This window comes from Rana temporaria, chromosome 4 (genome assembly GCF_905171775.1).
Source record: "Rana temporaria chromosome 4, aRanTem1.1, whole genome shotgun sequence".
NCBI classification, from domain to species: domain Eukaryota; kingdom Metazoa; phylum Chordata; class Amphibia; order Anura; family Ranidae; genus Rana; species Rana temporaria.
The window spans coordinates 370,742,539-370,759,503 of NC_053492.1; the positions used below are offsets into that span (position 1 = coordinate 370,742,539).

At 41.6% G+C, this 16,965-nt stretch overlaps 1 protein-coding gene across 1 annotated transcript in view; it reads right to left on the reverse strand.

The window, feature by feature from the left end:
* The window catches only part of TULP4 (TUB like protein 4), a 197,404-nt gene that overhangs the window by 9,732 nt on the left and 170,707 nt on the right, over window positions 1–16,965 (reverse strand). The window contains exons 13-14 of the mRNA XM_040350948.1: window positions 11,750–11,893; window positions 7,321–9,893 (exon numbers count right to left, since the gene is read on the reverse strand). Of these exons, the coding sequence (XP_040206882.1) occupies window positions 7,321–9,893; window positions 11,750–11,893 (2,717 nt within the window). The remainder of the gene's footprint in view (window positions 1–7,320; window positions 9,894–11,749; window positions 11,894–16,965) is intronic.

The following is a 16,965-nucleotide window of genomic DNA, read 5'->3' on the forward strand; positions in this document are numbered from 1 at the left end:
TGGTCCACCTGCCCCATCCACCACATGCCCATATTTTCTGCTGTCATGTCCAGGACACGGTTCGACGTGATAATGCGTTTTATACAATTTCAACGACAATTCGCAGTGCCCTCCCCGGGATCACCCCAACCATGACAAATTATATAAGCTTCGCCCCCTAATAAATTATTTTACCAAACGATTTTCTGAAGTGTTTATCCCCGACCAAAATATTTGTGTAGACGAATCCCTTATACACTTTACTGGCCGGCTGCATTTCAAGCAGTATATCCCAAGTAAGAGAGCCAGGTACGGGGTAAAAATGAACAAATTGTGAGATCGAGCCACTGGATACATGCACACATTTCGTATTTACGAAGGCAAAGTTTCCCAGCTCCAGCCCCGTGATTGCCCCACATATATAGGAACCAGTGGTAAAATTGTCTGTGACCTTGCATACCCATTGTTTAAAAAAGGATACCACTTATATGTAGATAATTACTACAGCAGCTTGCCCCTTTTCCGTCACCTGTATCGTGAACAAACCCTGGCCTGCGGTACCTTCCAAAAAAATAGGAAGGGGTTCCCTCAGAATTTGCTATCAAAACGTCTACAAAAGGGGGAAGCCGCATTCATGAGGAATGAGGAGGTGTTGGCCATGAAATGGCGGGACAAGAAGGATGTTCACATGATGACTACAATCCACAATGACAACTTGGTGGAGGTTCAGAGAAGACGTGGCCCCGTAGTAAAGCCTGAATGTGTTTATGAGTACAATATGTACATTGGGGGGGGGGGGGGGGGTGGATTTAAACGATCAGATGCTACAACCCTATTTATCAACCCGAAAGACAAATTATTGGTATAAGAAAGTAGCATTTTATCTTCACATGGCCCTGTTCTATTCATTTGTCTGCTATCAAAAATCACCCGAAAACCAACCCACCACCTACCTCAAATATTATGAAGACATTGTCACTACCCTGATTTACCAACAAGGACCCGCCCCAGGAAGCATTCGCTCGGATAGTGTAAGGCGACTTCATGAGCAACATCTTCCCTATAACATTCCCCCCGCAGAATCTGGAAATAGACGCCAAAAGAGATGTCGTGTATGCTCAAGTGGAGGCGTTAGAAGAGATACAAGTTATCATTGTCCAGATTGTCCCTCCCAACCTGGCCTGTGTATCGGTGATGGCTTCAAAATCTATCACAGATTCATCAGATACTAGTTCCCCTTATTAGTAACAGACTGCAATTTGCCCCTTTCTAATACCTGTGCCTGCCTGCTACCATGTTTCTACCTTCCATGTAACTGACCCTGCCCTGTTTACCGACAATGTCTTTGCCTGCCGATTTAACACCTTTCTGACTCTGACGTGCACCAACCTCAGCCTGTTTACCGATGATGCCTTTACCTGCTGTTTTAACCACGTTTCTAACTTCCACGTGTACCGACCTCGGCCTGTTAATCGACCATGTTTTTGCCTGCCACTTGGACTGATCTTTTGCCCTTCTACTTTAGTACACAGGGGTCTTACATATGTGAGGGGCTCCAGAATAGCGTTCTGAGTACAGAAAATCAGTTTTTGGTTTTCTGTTTTCCCAGAACAGGGTCTGGTTGCCGGAAAACTTCAAAGAGATTTGGGTGGGAGAAGCCTCTACCCCTGTCCCCCTGGCCCTAAGCTTGATGGTCCTTCCTGCTGCCTGGACCAAGACTTTGGCTGTGCTGACCATATCGCTGCTTGTAATGACCCAGGACTTTATGGACTATGTTTCTTTCTGCTGCCTGGACCAATACTTTGGCTGTGTTGACTATTTCTCTGCCTGTTGCCTCTACTGACTATGAACAGTATTTCTGCATGGACATCTCTGCCTGCTGCCTGGACCCGTGCTTTGGCTGTGCTGACCGTATCTCTGCCTGTCTATTCCTGCCTGGACGATTGTTGCTGTCACTGACCACATCCCTGCCTGCTGCCTGGACCGATGCTCTCCTCTGTGGACCACTGCACTACTAAAACCACAGGTAATCTTTTGTTATTTGGTATGTACCTGCTATGTGTTAGATATATGAAGGGCCTTCAAAAATGCGATGGGTAGTCCGAAAATTATATGTGTAATTTTATGCTGCTAGAATGCCTGGAGGTGCTATTTGGATGTTGGGCCTCTGTATATGACCAGCCTGTGAAAACGTCTCACACATGTGGTATTGTTATACTCAGGAGGAGTAGCAGAATGTATTTTGGGGTGTAATTTTTGCTATGTACATGCTATGTGTTGGAAATATTTTATAAATGAACAACTTTGTGTAAAAAAAAAAATGTGTTTTCATTTTTTTTCCCACGTTTTCTGAAAACTTCTGGAAAAAAATGAACCGTTCAAAATACTCATTATGCCTCATAGATTAGCTTTCCAAAATGGGGTCATTTTGTGGGTGTTTCCATTGTCCTGGTGCTCCAGGGCCTTCAAAATTGAGATATGGGAAAATATAATTTCATGATGACCTATCAATACAATAAGTTTGTGTAAAAAAAAAAAAATCTTAATTTTCACAAGAATTGTGTGAAAAAATTACAAATTCGAAAAACTCACCATGCATCTTACTAAATACATTGGACTGTCTACTTTCCAAAAATGGGTCATTTTGGGGGTATTTGTACTTTCCTGGATTGTTATTGAATCAAGAAATGAGATAGGCCTTCAGTACATCAGGTGTGATCAATTTTTAGTGATTTGCACCCTAACTTTTAGACTCTATAACTTTCACACAGACTAAATAATATCCACTAATTTGGGTAATTTTTACCAAAGATATGTAGCAGTATAAATTTTGGCCCAAATTGATGAAGAAAATTTACTTTTTTTGCTAAATTTTACAATAGAAACAAAAAAAAAGTGTTTTTTCTCAAAAATGTTGAGTTTTTTCGCTTTTATCGCAAAAAATAAAAAACCCAGCAGTGATTAAAGTGGAGTTCCACCCATAAATATAACATTACATCAGTAATTTAGATGCCTTCACAGTGTTGTTGCTAGGCAGAATAGTTAATCGTCCCTCTTCCTGCACCTAGGTGCTTAAGCTTCCTAACCTACACCGCACAGACTCCTGGGAATGTAGTGGGTGTAACTTTCCAGGAGTCTGTGCACTCCCCAGTCTCAAAGAATCATGTGACTTGGACAGTACAGGTGCTGAAACCTGATCTGAAACCTATTACACTGCTTGTGCAGCACTGAGCATGTGCAAGATCTGCAAGGCTGAAATCCAGGAAGTCATACAGTCTGGCTTCATGATGCCCACACTTAAGATGGCCCCAGTCAATTTCTATTTTATAAAGTGTCTAAATGCTGTAACAATCTAACAAAACGGACCTTAGTTTACAGACTAACTTTACTAGAATACATTAAGCTTGTGTATTACAGGGGTATTTATATTTAAAAAGTGAAATTGTGGCCGGAACTCCGCTTTAAGTACCACCAAAAGAAAGATATATTTGTGAGAAAAAAATGATAATTTTGTTTGGATACAATATAGTATGACTGAGTAATTGTCAAAGCGTGAGAGCACTGAAAGCTGAAAATTGGTCTGGGCGGGAAGGTGTTTAAGTGCCCTGTATGGAAGTGGTTAAGGATATTTATTATAGCAAAAAGTAAAAAATATTTTTTTTTTTTTCAAAATTGTCGCCCTATTTTTGTTTAAAGCACAAAAAATAAAAAACGCAGAGGTGATCAAATACCACCAAAAGAAAGCTCTATTTGTGGGAAAAAAAGGGACGTCAATTTTGTTTGGAAGCCACGTTGCACGACCGCGCAATTGTCAGTTAAAGCAACGCAGTGCCGAATCGCAAAAAGTGCCCCAGTCATTGACCAGCAAAATGGTCCGGGGCTGAAGTGGTTAATTGCCATTTTAACCAGTCTGTGCCACCTTCTGTGTCTGTACCATGGCCAAATATTCCAGGGTATGTAAACTTTTTATCAGGGCCATTTTTTAATAATTTTTTATCATAATTATTTAAAAAGGATCCAAAAAACTATGTGATAACAAATGGTTTCATGTGATTACTATCCTTCAATAAAATATTTTTTTTTGAGATCTCCCGTAATGTACTAAATTGTAATATTTATTTTCTGAAAATAAAATATTTTGAAAGAAAATATTTTTTTTTTGGCATGATGAGTCATATTTTTAATATTAATACCAACAAGTCACAATTTCTGCCAGGGTATTCAAACTTTTGAGCACAACTGTATGTTCTTACGTCAAATTTCATGAATGGGGTTTACAACCACTTTAAGCCCTATAAATTATCCAATTTTCACTCTTGATAGCTGCACATTAATCTGTTTACAAATCCTCTAAGACAGGGGTTGACAAATTTGCTTGGAATCTAGGAGCCAGCTAAAAAAGTTAGGAGCCAGAAAACGCGCCCCGTCCCGACGAGCTTGCGCGCAGAAGCGAACACATACGTGAGCAGCGCCCGCATATGTAAACGGTGTTCAAACCACACATGTGAGGTATCGCCGCGATTGGTAGAGCGAGAGCAATAATTCTAGCCCTAGACCTCCTCTGTAACTCAAAACATGCAACCTGTAGAATTTTTTAAACGTCGCCTATGGAGATTTTAAAGGGTAAAAGTTTGTCGCCATTCCACGAGCGGACGTAATTTTGAAGCGTGACATGTTGGGTATCAATTTACTCGGCGTTAACATTACCTTTCATAATATTAAAAAAAATGGGGATAACTTTACTGTTGTCTTATTTTTTAATTAAAAAAAGTGTAATTTTTTCCCAAAAAAGTGCGCTTGTAAGATCGCTGCGCAAATACGGCGTGACAGAAAGTATTGCAACGATCGCCATTTTATTCTCTAGGGTGTTAGGATAAAAAATATATATAATGTTTGGGGGTTCTAATTAGAGGGAAGAAGATGACAGTGAAAATAGTGAAAAATTACATTAGAATTGCTGTTTAACTTGTAATGCTTAACTTGTAATACCAACGGTCACCACCAGATGGAGCCAGCTTACACATCTGGTGGTTATAACGTGTAATACCAACGGCTCACCACCAGATGGCGCCAGCTCACCAAATGCCCCTCCTTCCAAGCCAAGTCGCCAGGACCCTATTTCTAGTCGCCATGGCGACCTGGATTTGTCGAGCCCTGCTCTAAGAGGATAAAGACCAGACTGTACCTGTGTTCTAGATCAGGGGTCTTAATTTTCTTATTTTTTTAGTATGAGGGCCACATTGCATGTTTCAAAAATATTTGCAGGCTAAAAAAAAAAAATCTGTTTTATAAAAATCTAGGATTGCCCATCAGAGTACCCCTTACATTCATGACTTCCTCCCAGAGTCCCCCCTTACATCCAGGATTGCCCAGCAAAGTCCCCCCCCCACCCCCCTTACATTCAGGAGAGCCTGAGTCCCCCTTTACATCTATAAATACCCATCAGAGTTCCCAATTACATCCAGGAGTGGCCATCAAAGTCCCCACTTACATCAATTTGTGTGCTCAGCAGAGTCCCTTATTATATCCAGGATTTCCCAGCAGAGTCCCCCCCATACCATTCTCCTTACTGCTCTGCACCCTGAAAGTCAGGCAGCCCAGCAGGCCTCCTGTACATGCTGGAGTTGGGGCAATGTGTCATTGGTTGCTAGTATACCTACAATCTTAGCAGGAAACCACGGCAAGTGAGAGGAGGTGAAATCTGCACTGGGGAAGGGTAATGGCTGGCTGTCAATGCACCAGTCTAGCTGGCTGGCAGTGAATGCACCATGTGCATCGGTGCATCCACTGCAAGCCAGCCAGGGTTTATTTTTGCTGCAGGAAAACAAAATCTTGCAGTGGGCTGGATGTGTCACATGGGCCATAGTTTGGAGACCCCTGCTATAGATGACCATGTTTTACTAAAACAGGCCTCCCCCAGCTTCTTCATTAGCAATGACCTGTAGCAATCATCAAGGAGAAGTGTTACTGGTAATTCCTCTGCCACCACCATACAGGATCTGCTTTGCTAGTTTGACAGAGGAATCAACTGTCATAAGAAAACATTGCTAAAAGAATACTAACAGACTTTAAGTCCAGTGCACACAAAATAAAATACTTGAACACTGAGTATCTCTGAGCTTTTGTCCAGACATGCCGCGGGGTTACCCACGATTGTCTCACGGTGAGGAAGAACGGGGAGATGTTGATGTAAACAAGCATCTCCCCGTTCTGCCTAGTGACAATGCCAGCGATCACAGCTTCCTGGAAGCGGTGATCACTGTCACACACAGCCCACCCCCCCCCCACAGTAAGAATCACTCCCTAGGGCACACTTATAGCCCCTACAGCGCCACCGAATGGTTAACCCCTTCACTGCCAGTGTCATTTTCACAGTAATCAGTGTATTTTTATAGCACTGATGGTCCCAAAAATGTGTCAAAAGTGTCCGATGTGTCCGCCATAATGCCGCAGTCACGATATCGCTGACTGCAAAATATCGCTGATCGTCGTCATTACTAGTAAAAAAAAAAAAATAACAACAAAAATGCCATAAAACTATCCCCTATTTTGTAGACGATATAACTGTTGCACAAACCGATCAGTAAACGCTTATTGCGATTTTTTTTTTTTTACCAAAACCATGTAGAAGAATACGTATCAGCCTAAACTGAGAAAAAAATTGTTTTTTTTTATATTTTTTGGGGATATTTATTATAGCAAAAAAGTAAAAAATATAGCTTTTTTTCTAAATTGTCACTCTATTTTTGTTTATAGCAAAAAAAAAACGCAGAGATGATTAAATAGCACCAAAAAAAACTCTATTTGTGGGGAAAAAAGGACGTCAACTTTGTTCAGGAGCCACGTCGCAAGACCGTGCAATTGTCAGTTAAAGCGACGCAGTGCGGAATCGCAAAAAGTGGCCCGGTCTTTGATCAGCAAAATGGTCCAGGGCTTAAGTGGTTAATAAGCACCTTAAGGACAACATGAAGCAAGAAAGAGGTGGACCCTTAATGTTTGCAGACTGGCTTGATTTAACTGGATGAAGGTTGTGTCAGATGTGTCTTTTTATAGGCATGATGTCAAAATAAACTAAAATCTTACTAGAGGAAGAAACTACAGTATCTATCTCTGTCTACTCCTTCACATGTTTCTTACAAAAAACACAAATGTGATGTAAGGGATATACTGCAACATTTGCATAGCCAGTATATATATATATATATATATATATATATATATATATATATATATATATATATATATATATATATATAAACACAACATTCATAGAAAAAGATAAAAGAATAAAACAAATGACACTGTTAAAGAAAAGTTATACAAACAAAACTTTTACCATACCTGTCTACCTTCCAGCTCTATTTGAAAGTTTTTTGCAGATTCCTGAGTCACTCGACCTCCAAAGTCCAACTGGTATACTTGTGTTGCCTCATTCCATAAAGGCTGTTTGTTTGCCATGACGTAGACAAATCCTTGGCTTCCCAACCTGCCATCATCTTTGTCATTAGCTTTCCGACATTTAAACTCATCCAGGTCACTAGCAGTCCTAAGGTTCCTCTTGGTTTTCCATCCCTTCTTATTGCTCTGACTCTGGTTCATCAGCTCATCCCCACTAATAAAGAGTTCAGGTTCACTTTCTGAACTATCCTGAAACTCATTTGTCTTATTTAGCTTTTTGGATTTCAGCTGATCTTTTTGACTCTTAACCTTCTTTTTTTCTCTTCCAAGCCTAGGACTGGCTATGAGAGAGTTAAAGTCACTCAGGGTCTTGGCTTCTTTTTTCACCTTGCCTTCAGTGATAGCCTGAACATTTCCTTCTTCCGCTCTGCTATCTAAACGTTTTCTATTTTTTTTTGGAAATTTGTCAGTTCTCTGAGCTACAGGGCTCTCTGTTAATGACAGAACTTCCTGGAAGTTATCTGCAGTTTCCACCATGACTTCACTGCCCACATTATTTTGCATCTCTGGCTGAGATGGAGATATGACAGGCTTCTCTGGCACCAAATGAGGTTTCGGTGGTAATGTAGACTGTGAACTCAGCGCTGGTGGGCATGGGCTGTATGTGTTCCATGGGTGTAGTGCCACTTGAGGAAGTTGCAAGCCATTGCAATTACTACTTCCTGGATACATTGGTGGCAAGGGACAGCAAGGCAAATTGGGTGGGTATGCTGGCTGTACTACTATAGTGGGCTCTTGTTGCACAAACTGTGCTGGAGGTAAAGCTTCCTTTGGAGAGCAAGGTTTCGGTATTTGCTGGAAAGATGGTGGGACATTATAACCACTGCTATATGGCATCCCAACTCCATAATTTGTCTGGAATGTTGAAATAGGGCTGGTGGGTGACTTAGGGGAAATAAATGGCACACGAGACAAATCTAAATGCTGACCTTGTCCAAGGATTAGAGGGGGTGGTCTCTGGGGCATTGGCAATGTATTATGCGCTGTCCTTTCTTGGGGAACCCATACATCTTCACTTACTAATGGGTCCCACTGGTATGGTGGAGGCCGCTTTATTGTAAGGCCTGTCTCAGCCAGATTTAAATGCCTGGTTTGCTTTTCTACTGAGCAGTGTTGGGAAACGGATTCATCTTCTGTAAAAGCAGAATTAATATAGTCTGTCCTGTCTCGACAGCTTTCAGGGGGACTTAATAAATTATATGACGACTGAGATGCTAAAGGGACTGTGCTGGCAGAGTGAACAATAACGGTACTCTGCTGTGGACCACAAGCTGTTGATAATTCAGGACGGATATTTCCTGCTCCTATGGTATTAGTGCTGAAATTGCCACTATGATTACTGATACTGCTGCTAATTACTCCAGTACCACTGCTGCATTGGCTGCAAGTGTACAATGCTGTGGGTGGCCGTGGTTGATACTGTCCAGGTACAACATTGCTTTTTGTTTTAGGAGGATGTTGCAGTGTTGCTCTTTGACTATCTGTCATTTGGGCCATTTTAAGAGTTGCTTCACGACTATTTCTGCGCAGAGTGGCATGAATAAGACTGCTGTCTATTCTCTGAGAAGCAATTCTTCCTTGAGCAAGCTGTGCTGCAATCTCAGGATATGGTGGTGGATCCCCAGGTGGTATAGAATAACGTGGAACAGTCAACCTATTTAATGTAGCACTGGTGCATGGTTGCTTAATCTTTTTTTCTGTTGCAGAAACCCTTAAGGTTGCAGAACTTCCTGGGCCTGGAAGAGTATAGGTGTTCTGTGTGCAGAGCATTCGTGTCCGTGGTCTACACACTTCTTCTACATTCCCACTACTATCAAATGTTGTTATACGCTCATATCCCATAGGCGTTTGGTAGTGTCCACTTGTGAAGAGAGAAAAGTCTCCCTTCTTGAGGCAGAGGTCCAAAGGAGGTTGAGGGATTGGTGGTGGAGGTGCAGCTGAAGTTGGAGGAGCTGGTATAGTTCCTGGATATGGAGGTGGAGGGTTTAGTTTGTTTATTTGCATTTCTTGAACAGTGGTGAAAACAACAGCATCTCCTTCTGCAAACTGGTGCATTGGACGTAATGGTTTTGGCCTTTGAGGATGCTCATGGTTTCTTTCATTGTTTTCAACAGGCGGCATCTGAACAGTAGCCAGTGATGGGTGTGGTAAAGGAGGATGAGTGGGTTGTAACATGCGTCCCATTTCAACTCCACCAAATATGACCTGCCCTGGATTGGAATATCTATTTGGTGCTGAATACTGAATAGCATTTTCTACTGGATGATCTGGAGGAGCAGGAGCTACCATTTGATTGGTCAAGACATCTAGTTGTACATTTTGATTGGCTAACAAAGACTGAACCAAGCCAATGCTTTGAGTTGGTGACATAGCTTGAGCAGAGCTATGAATTGGTGCAATGGGGATATTCACAGTGCAAGGGGGGTTGTTTTCAGGTGCCCCAGAGGTTCCAGTTGCTGAAGAAAATGAAAATACTGATTTAGGAAATGGAAAAATGAACTAATTTAGCTTATTTTACCATCTAATTAAAAGGTTGATTCCAAATCCTAGCTAACATAATAATAAAGATGGTAGACAGAACAAAAGTGGAACCCAATTAAATGATACCTCAACAGAAAAATTCACTTTTACTGAAGCTGTCCCTAATCATTCCTCCCCACACCAGACAGTGAAGCCCAGGCAGTAAAATACTTACCTTCATCCCTGCTCCTGAGATCTTTACTGGCCCTTCCTGGCATGACAAAGCCTTTGCAGTAAAAACATTTGGCCACATGCAGCCACTACTGCACATTCTCAGGGCAATTCATTCCTATGGCTGGTCTATACACATAAAGTGCAGCGCAAAACATATAAAATTAAGTAATAACACAATTGATGATCAGATAATGTATATAAATTATATATAAAAATATATATATATATAACTCTAATATTAACACAAATGTTAATATTAGAGTTATATATATATATATTTTTATATATAATTTATATACATTATCTGATCATCAATTGTGTTATTACTTAATTTTATATGTTTTGCGCTGCACTTTATTGTTATTGATCACTATTGGGATTTCTATTTGAATTTATCCTCCAGTGCTGGCTTGCAATTTTTAAAGTTTTTTGTGTATTTTCCAGCGCGGAATTTCTTCTTTATTTTTGGTCTATACACATAGCCGTTCCCAACCATCACAGGAGTACAGTTACAACCATATAAATGAATAAGGCAAGTGGTAAGAGCTAGAGGCAGTCAGGGTTCAGGAACATAGGGGCAGATCCACATAGAAATAGATGGGCGCAGCGTATGTGAGATACACTACGCTGCTGTAACTTACTTTTGGCCGGTTTGAATCCCCAAAGAACTTGCACCGTAAGTTACGGCGGCGTAGTCTATCTCTGGCGGCGGAATTCAAATCGGCGTTTAGGGGCCGCGTTTCATTTAAATGAAGCGCGTCCCCGCGCCGAATGAACTGCGCATGCTCCGTTTCTAAATTTCCCGCTGTGCATTGCGCTAAATGACGTCGCAACAACGTAATTTTTTTAAACTTAGACGTGAATTACGTCCATCCCGATTCACGGATGACTTACGCAAAAAAAAATTAAAAATAAACGCGGGAACGACGGCCATACTTAACACGGCAGGTCTAACTATACGCAACGAAATACCAGCTTTAACTATACGCTGGAAAAAGCCGTCTAGAGACACCATAAAAAAATGCGCCGGCCGCTCGTACGTTCGTGGATCGTCGGAAATGGCTAATTTGCATACCCGACGCGGAAAACGACGTGAACGCCACCCAGCGGATGCCGAAGTATTGCATCTTAGATCCAAAGGCGTACGAGGACTTACACCTGTCGGATCTAACCCAGATGCCGTCGTATCTTGGTTTGAGGATTCAAACTAAAGATACGACGCGGGTAATTTGAAAGTATGCCGGCGTATCAGTAGATACGCCGGCGTACTCGCTCTGAGGATCTGCCCCAAAGATGAAGGCAAATACTACCTGGGCTTCAATAAGGGAGGGGGTAAAAGACAACTTACTAAGGCAAATTACTAGGATACAATACCATATAAATAGATGACCAGGATATCTTGTATATGCCTAAAAAAATTAAACAATGGGTCCCAAAAAATCCATAGTAGCCAATTAAAATCTAATTTGCCTTGGAACCTCTGGGAAGATGAAAGTTTGAAACGGACTGTACAAGATTGCCTTTGGTGTGATATGTACTAATATTTCCCTGGTATCCTTAAAAAATAAAACACATTTAAATAGTTCTTTCTTATTTCTATGAACCATTAGGTGCTCACCAGGTAAGTCATCTTCATCTTCACTGAAAACATTTGTGTTAAATACAGGCAAATTAATATAATCCATTGAAATTTTCCGCACTTCTGGAAGGTAGATGGTCATCTGTCTTGGTTGAAGGTGTAGCAAACTTGTTTTATAAATAACTACATCAAAACACAAAAAATATTGAATAAATTAAAAGTAAAGTAAATAATTATTACAATTATAAAAAAAACTACTGCTAAAGAAAAAAAAGATTTGCCCTGTGTGGCATTTATATAATTAAAAAGGCTTTAAGAAAGAACTCTTGAAGTTTTGGCCCTGAAGAAGTAAAAACAAAACATGCTGGGCAATTGTTGCCCATTGTGCCACAAGGGATGAAAAACTATTCCTTTTGTCACTTAAGGGTAATTGGATGGAATTTCCAGGACTTTTCTCCAGTCTGACAGGCTACTAGCTATTGTGAGGGTCTTCCATTAGACAGGAGGGAGGACTTCTCCAATTTCAGAGACACATTTTTGAGCTATGAGGCTAAGGACAACCTGGAACAACCTAATCAGTCAACCCAACGACTCAGTTGACTTGTCCTACAGGCTACAACACATGTACAGTATCTCATAAAAGTGGGTACACCCCTCACATTTTTGCAAATATTTTATTACATCTTTTTATGTGACAACACTGAAGAAATTACACTTTGATACAATGTAAAAGTAGTGCGTATACAGCTTGTATAACACTGTAAATTTGCTGTCCCCTTAAATACACAGCCATTAATGTCTAAAACGCTGGCAACAAACGTGAGTACACCACTAAGTGAAAATGTCCGAATTCCGCCCCAAGTGTCATTATGTTTCAGCACTGCCTTAACCCTCTTGAGCATGGAGTTCACCAGACCACGGACAGGCTGATCTCTCCCTCACCCCCCAACCCCCCCCCCCACTCCAGACCCTTCAACCTCTGCAGCAATGCTGGCACCATTCATATGTCTATTTCCCAAAGACAACCTCTGGATATGACGCTAAGCTTATGCGCTCAACTTGTTCGACCATGGCAAGGCCTGTTCTGAGTGGAACCTGTCCTGTTAAACCACTGTGTGGTCTTGGTCACCATGCTGCAGGTCAGTTTTAGGGTCAATCTTCTTATAGCCAAGGCCATCTTTATGTAGAGCAACAATTCTATTTTTCAAATCTTTAGAGAGTTCTTTGCCATGATGTGCCATGGTGAGCTTCCAGTGACCAGTTTGAGTCACTTGAGTATGAGTCATTCACACCTGAGACCCTGTTAACATGAACGAGTCACATAACACTGGGGAGGGAAAATAGCCAATTGGGCCCAATTTGATGCTATCTTTAGTGGCGTTTTACCATCGTTTTTGTGGCGCTTTCCGGCCACCAGCGGGGTGCTTTTAACCCCTGCTAGCGGGTGAAAAGGGTTAAAAGCACCCTCCAAAGCACTACTGCATCAGGCTTTCACACTGGGTTTGCAGCTGAGGCTTTATTCAGGCGCTTTACAGGCTCTATTTTTAGCACTAAAGCGCCTGAAAAACACATCCAGTGTGAAAGGGGTCTTAGGGGTGTACTCACTTTTGCTTCCAGCGGTTTAGACATTAATGGCTACGTGTTGAGTTATTTTGAGGGGACAGCAAATTTACATTGTTGTTCAAACTGAACACTCACTACTTTACATAGTAGAAAAGTGTAATTTCTTCAGTGTTGTCACATAAAAAGATATAAAAAAATATTAACAAAAATGTGAGGGGTGTATTCACTTTTGTGAGATACTGTATGTTTGTTTCTGCAGCGGGCTACAGGACTGTCCCACTAACAGACACATCCAGCACCTCTTGGAGCTCAATGCACCACCCACTTGGGTCACACATTTCTGTGCAGACCTGGAAAGCTCAAAAACTTGGTAGAAGTGCTAAATGTTTTGGTGCTGGCCAGGGTAATATGTTGTCTTAAAGCCCACTGTGGGAACGAGCCTACCTCAGTTTACATCCAGGTATTGCTTCTGTGCAATACATCTTTTCTTTCCTCTATCTGGTCATCTTGGAACTCACCTGCTTGTCTATCTTCCCTGCTGACTCTTACATAGAGCAAGCCAAAATTAAAAAATTTGCCAATTCGAAGATGTTTTTAAATGATAAATTTCCGATGCCTTTGAATATGTAGTTTGCAAATATAAATATTTCCAACTTGTCTTCTAGCTGGTTAAGTTTCTTTACAATATTGGTACCTGTAATACAGATGCCTTGTAGTTAACGTGTATGCTTTATTTCTGCGCACACAATGTAATGAAAAATTATAAATTTGATGTACTTGTGCTAAGGGGTGTACTCACTTTTGTTGCCAGCGGTTTAGACATTAATGGCTGTGTGTTGAGTTATTTTGAGGGGACAGCAAATTTACACTGTTATACAAGCTGTACACTCACTACTTTACATTGTAGCAAAGTGTCATTTCTTTAGTGCTGTCACATGAAATGATATAATAATATATTTAAAAAAATGTGAGGGATGCAGGGATGGACTGGCCATCTGGACTACAGGGAGTTTACCGGTGGGCCGATGGCTCAGTGGGCCAGCTTCAGTGACAGCGGACCGCCGCCCCCTCCGCTCCTCTGTCTCCCCTTTCCCACAGCACTCACTTCCTCTCCCTCCCCGCAGCGTTCGCCTCCTCTCCCTCCCCGCAGCGTTCGCCTCCTCTCCCTCCCCGCAGCGTTCGCCTCCTCTCCCTCCCCGCAGCGTTCGCCTCCTCTCCCTCCCCGCAGCGTTCGCCTCCTCTCCCTGTCCGGCCACCCACATTGGAGAAACCTGTCAGTGGGCCGGTCTGGATGAAGTCCAGGGCCAAATTTTTGTCCCAGTCCAGCCCTGGAGGGATTTACTCCCTTTTGTGAGATACTGTATGTTGCATTGTGGAGGTCTACAGATAAACTGGGCACATGGGACTGCCTTAAATGAGGCTACTATCAGGCCCAAAACTCTCATACAAAAGCTGAGAGTTGGTTGAACTCTAGACTGGAGACCTCAAATCTGAGATGGGGAAATCTGCAGTTTCTCGTGTGAAGGAAACACTCTGGTCTAAGCTGTGTCCTGGAATAGACCTGTAATATCTAGACAGTCAAGGCCATGCTGTCAGATAAAGCCTATGCCAACTGTTCCCTTGACAGAAGGTTGGTTGTTTATCCCACAATGGGTATTCCTCGATGCACAGTAGGGACAGTGCTGGTGTCAGTATCTTGGAATGTAACCTAAAGTGCAGACAAGAGGTCAAAGGGTACGTCCATAAACTTATGTGTGGGGGCCCCAGAGCAAAGCGTTGGAAACCCTGGGATGTTACCTGCTACTTCTAAGTGGCGGTGATGCAAGCTGACCAAGTGTCCTCAAAGCTTGGAAAGTTGGGGTGCAACTTCATGCCGAGAAAGGTGTCTGAGGATTTGTCATCATTTAAGCACCAGACCTTGCAGGTTAACTGGGAGCCAAGCTTTGGGGGTCTCGATGTGGTGAGCATGGAAGTGTGTAAATGTAAGGGAAATTTCCCTTCGGCTTCTTCCACTAACGAAGATTGTTGCTGTATCCCCATCAGTTGCTTCCTTGATAAAAGTCGATCCAAAGACACACCCCTCTGCTTTCCAGCACTTTAATGTGTACTAGGAAAGAAAAATATGATCTTGCGCTCTGCCAATACAGGTAGTATGAACTTCTGCAACTCAAAAATCTGAATACTGGACTGTTAAAAATGGCTTAAAAAAAGGTGCGCTGTTCCTTTAAATGAAAATAACAAATTCATGAATAAATGCGATCACAAAAAAGATAAATTATCTATATACCCATATAAATAATAGTGCTTATATAAATGTTAATTCCAATCGCTCATAAAGTGAAACTGATGAATGAACGGTGTAAAAAACAAATCTGCACATAAAAAAAGTGCATGTACAAATTAATCAATGTGCAATATTTGATCATGTGCACCAACATGTGAACTAAACACTAAAGTCTATCATACATCATACCTATTAAAAAAAAAAGTCCATATGAATATGCAAGGTGATAAAGTGCTTGGTGCTTATGGAAAAAAATCCAGCTTCAAAGAGCGCCAGTGCTAAAATGTGCTGCTTATATTGAAACCGTAAGCCTCTTACCAGATATCGTATATCCAATACCAGAGGACGCCATTTGTGGGGAAACGCGTTGGGCTGGGTTTGCATGCGACATCATCTCGGCCGGCGAGACAGGTGACAATGCGGCTGGCTGGGTTTTATGCACCGATTGTGATTCATTGCCTCTTTGTAAGTGCAATTTTGATCTTTTAATAAAGCTCATCTTAATTGTTTTACACTGGGATGCTTCTCCCTATTTAAATCCTATACATGCTTTTGTGGTGAGCGGCTCTGTAACTCTAAGACCCACTTCATACTGGAGGCGCTTTAGCGCTAAAAATAGCACCTGTAAATGGCCAGAAAAATGCCTCATCTGCAGTCCCAGTGTGAAAGTCCGAGTGCTTCCACACTGGGGCGCTGCGCTGGCAGGACGTTAAAAAAGTCCTGCAAGCAGCATCTTTGGGGCACCCCGCCCATTGAAATTAATAGGCAGTCCTGCCGAAGTGGTGCTTTGCAGGCACTTTTAACCTTTTATTCGGCCACTAGTGGGGGTTAAAAGCGCTTCGCTAGTATCCAAAAAGCGCCTCTAAAACTATGGTAAAGTGCTGCTAAAACTAGCTGCGCTTTACCGCTGTCAGTGTAATAGGGCTTTAGGGGGCATTTGTGTTCAATCCACCAACAATAGTGTCACATCAGGAATATTTTACTATTGAAATAATAATCCATCGTGGAGATGGAGGGTGTGCTTGTTTGATAGCTATAATTCGAGATCCACAGTATCTGGTAAGAGGCTACCCTTTCAACATAAGGAGCACATTTAAGCACTGGAGCACTTCGAAGCTGGATTTTTCCACAAGCACTTTATTACCTTGAATAGTCATATGGACTTTTTTTTAACAGACATGATGTGTATTATGGACTTTAATGTTTAGTTCACATATTGGTGCACATGATCAAATATTTCACATTGATTCATTTGTACATGCACTTTTTTATTATGTTTGGATTTGTTTTTTTACAACGGTTTTGGTGCATTATCTGAAAGTGCACCAAAAGTCTTTTAAAAAAAGGCACCAAAACCTCTCAATCTAATGGAAGTCTATGGCAAAGCACAGGTAAATCAACATAAAAA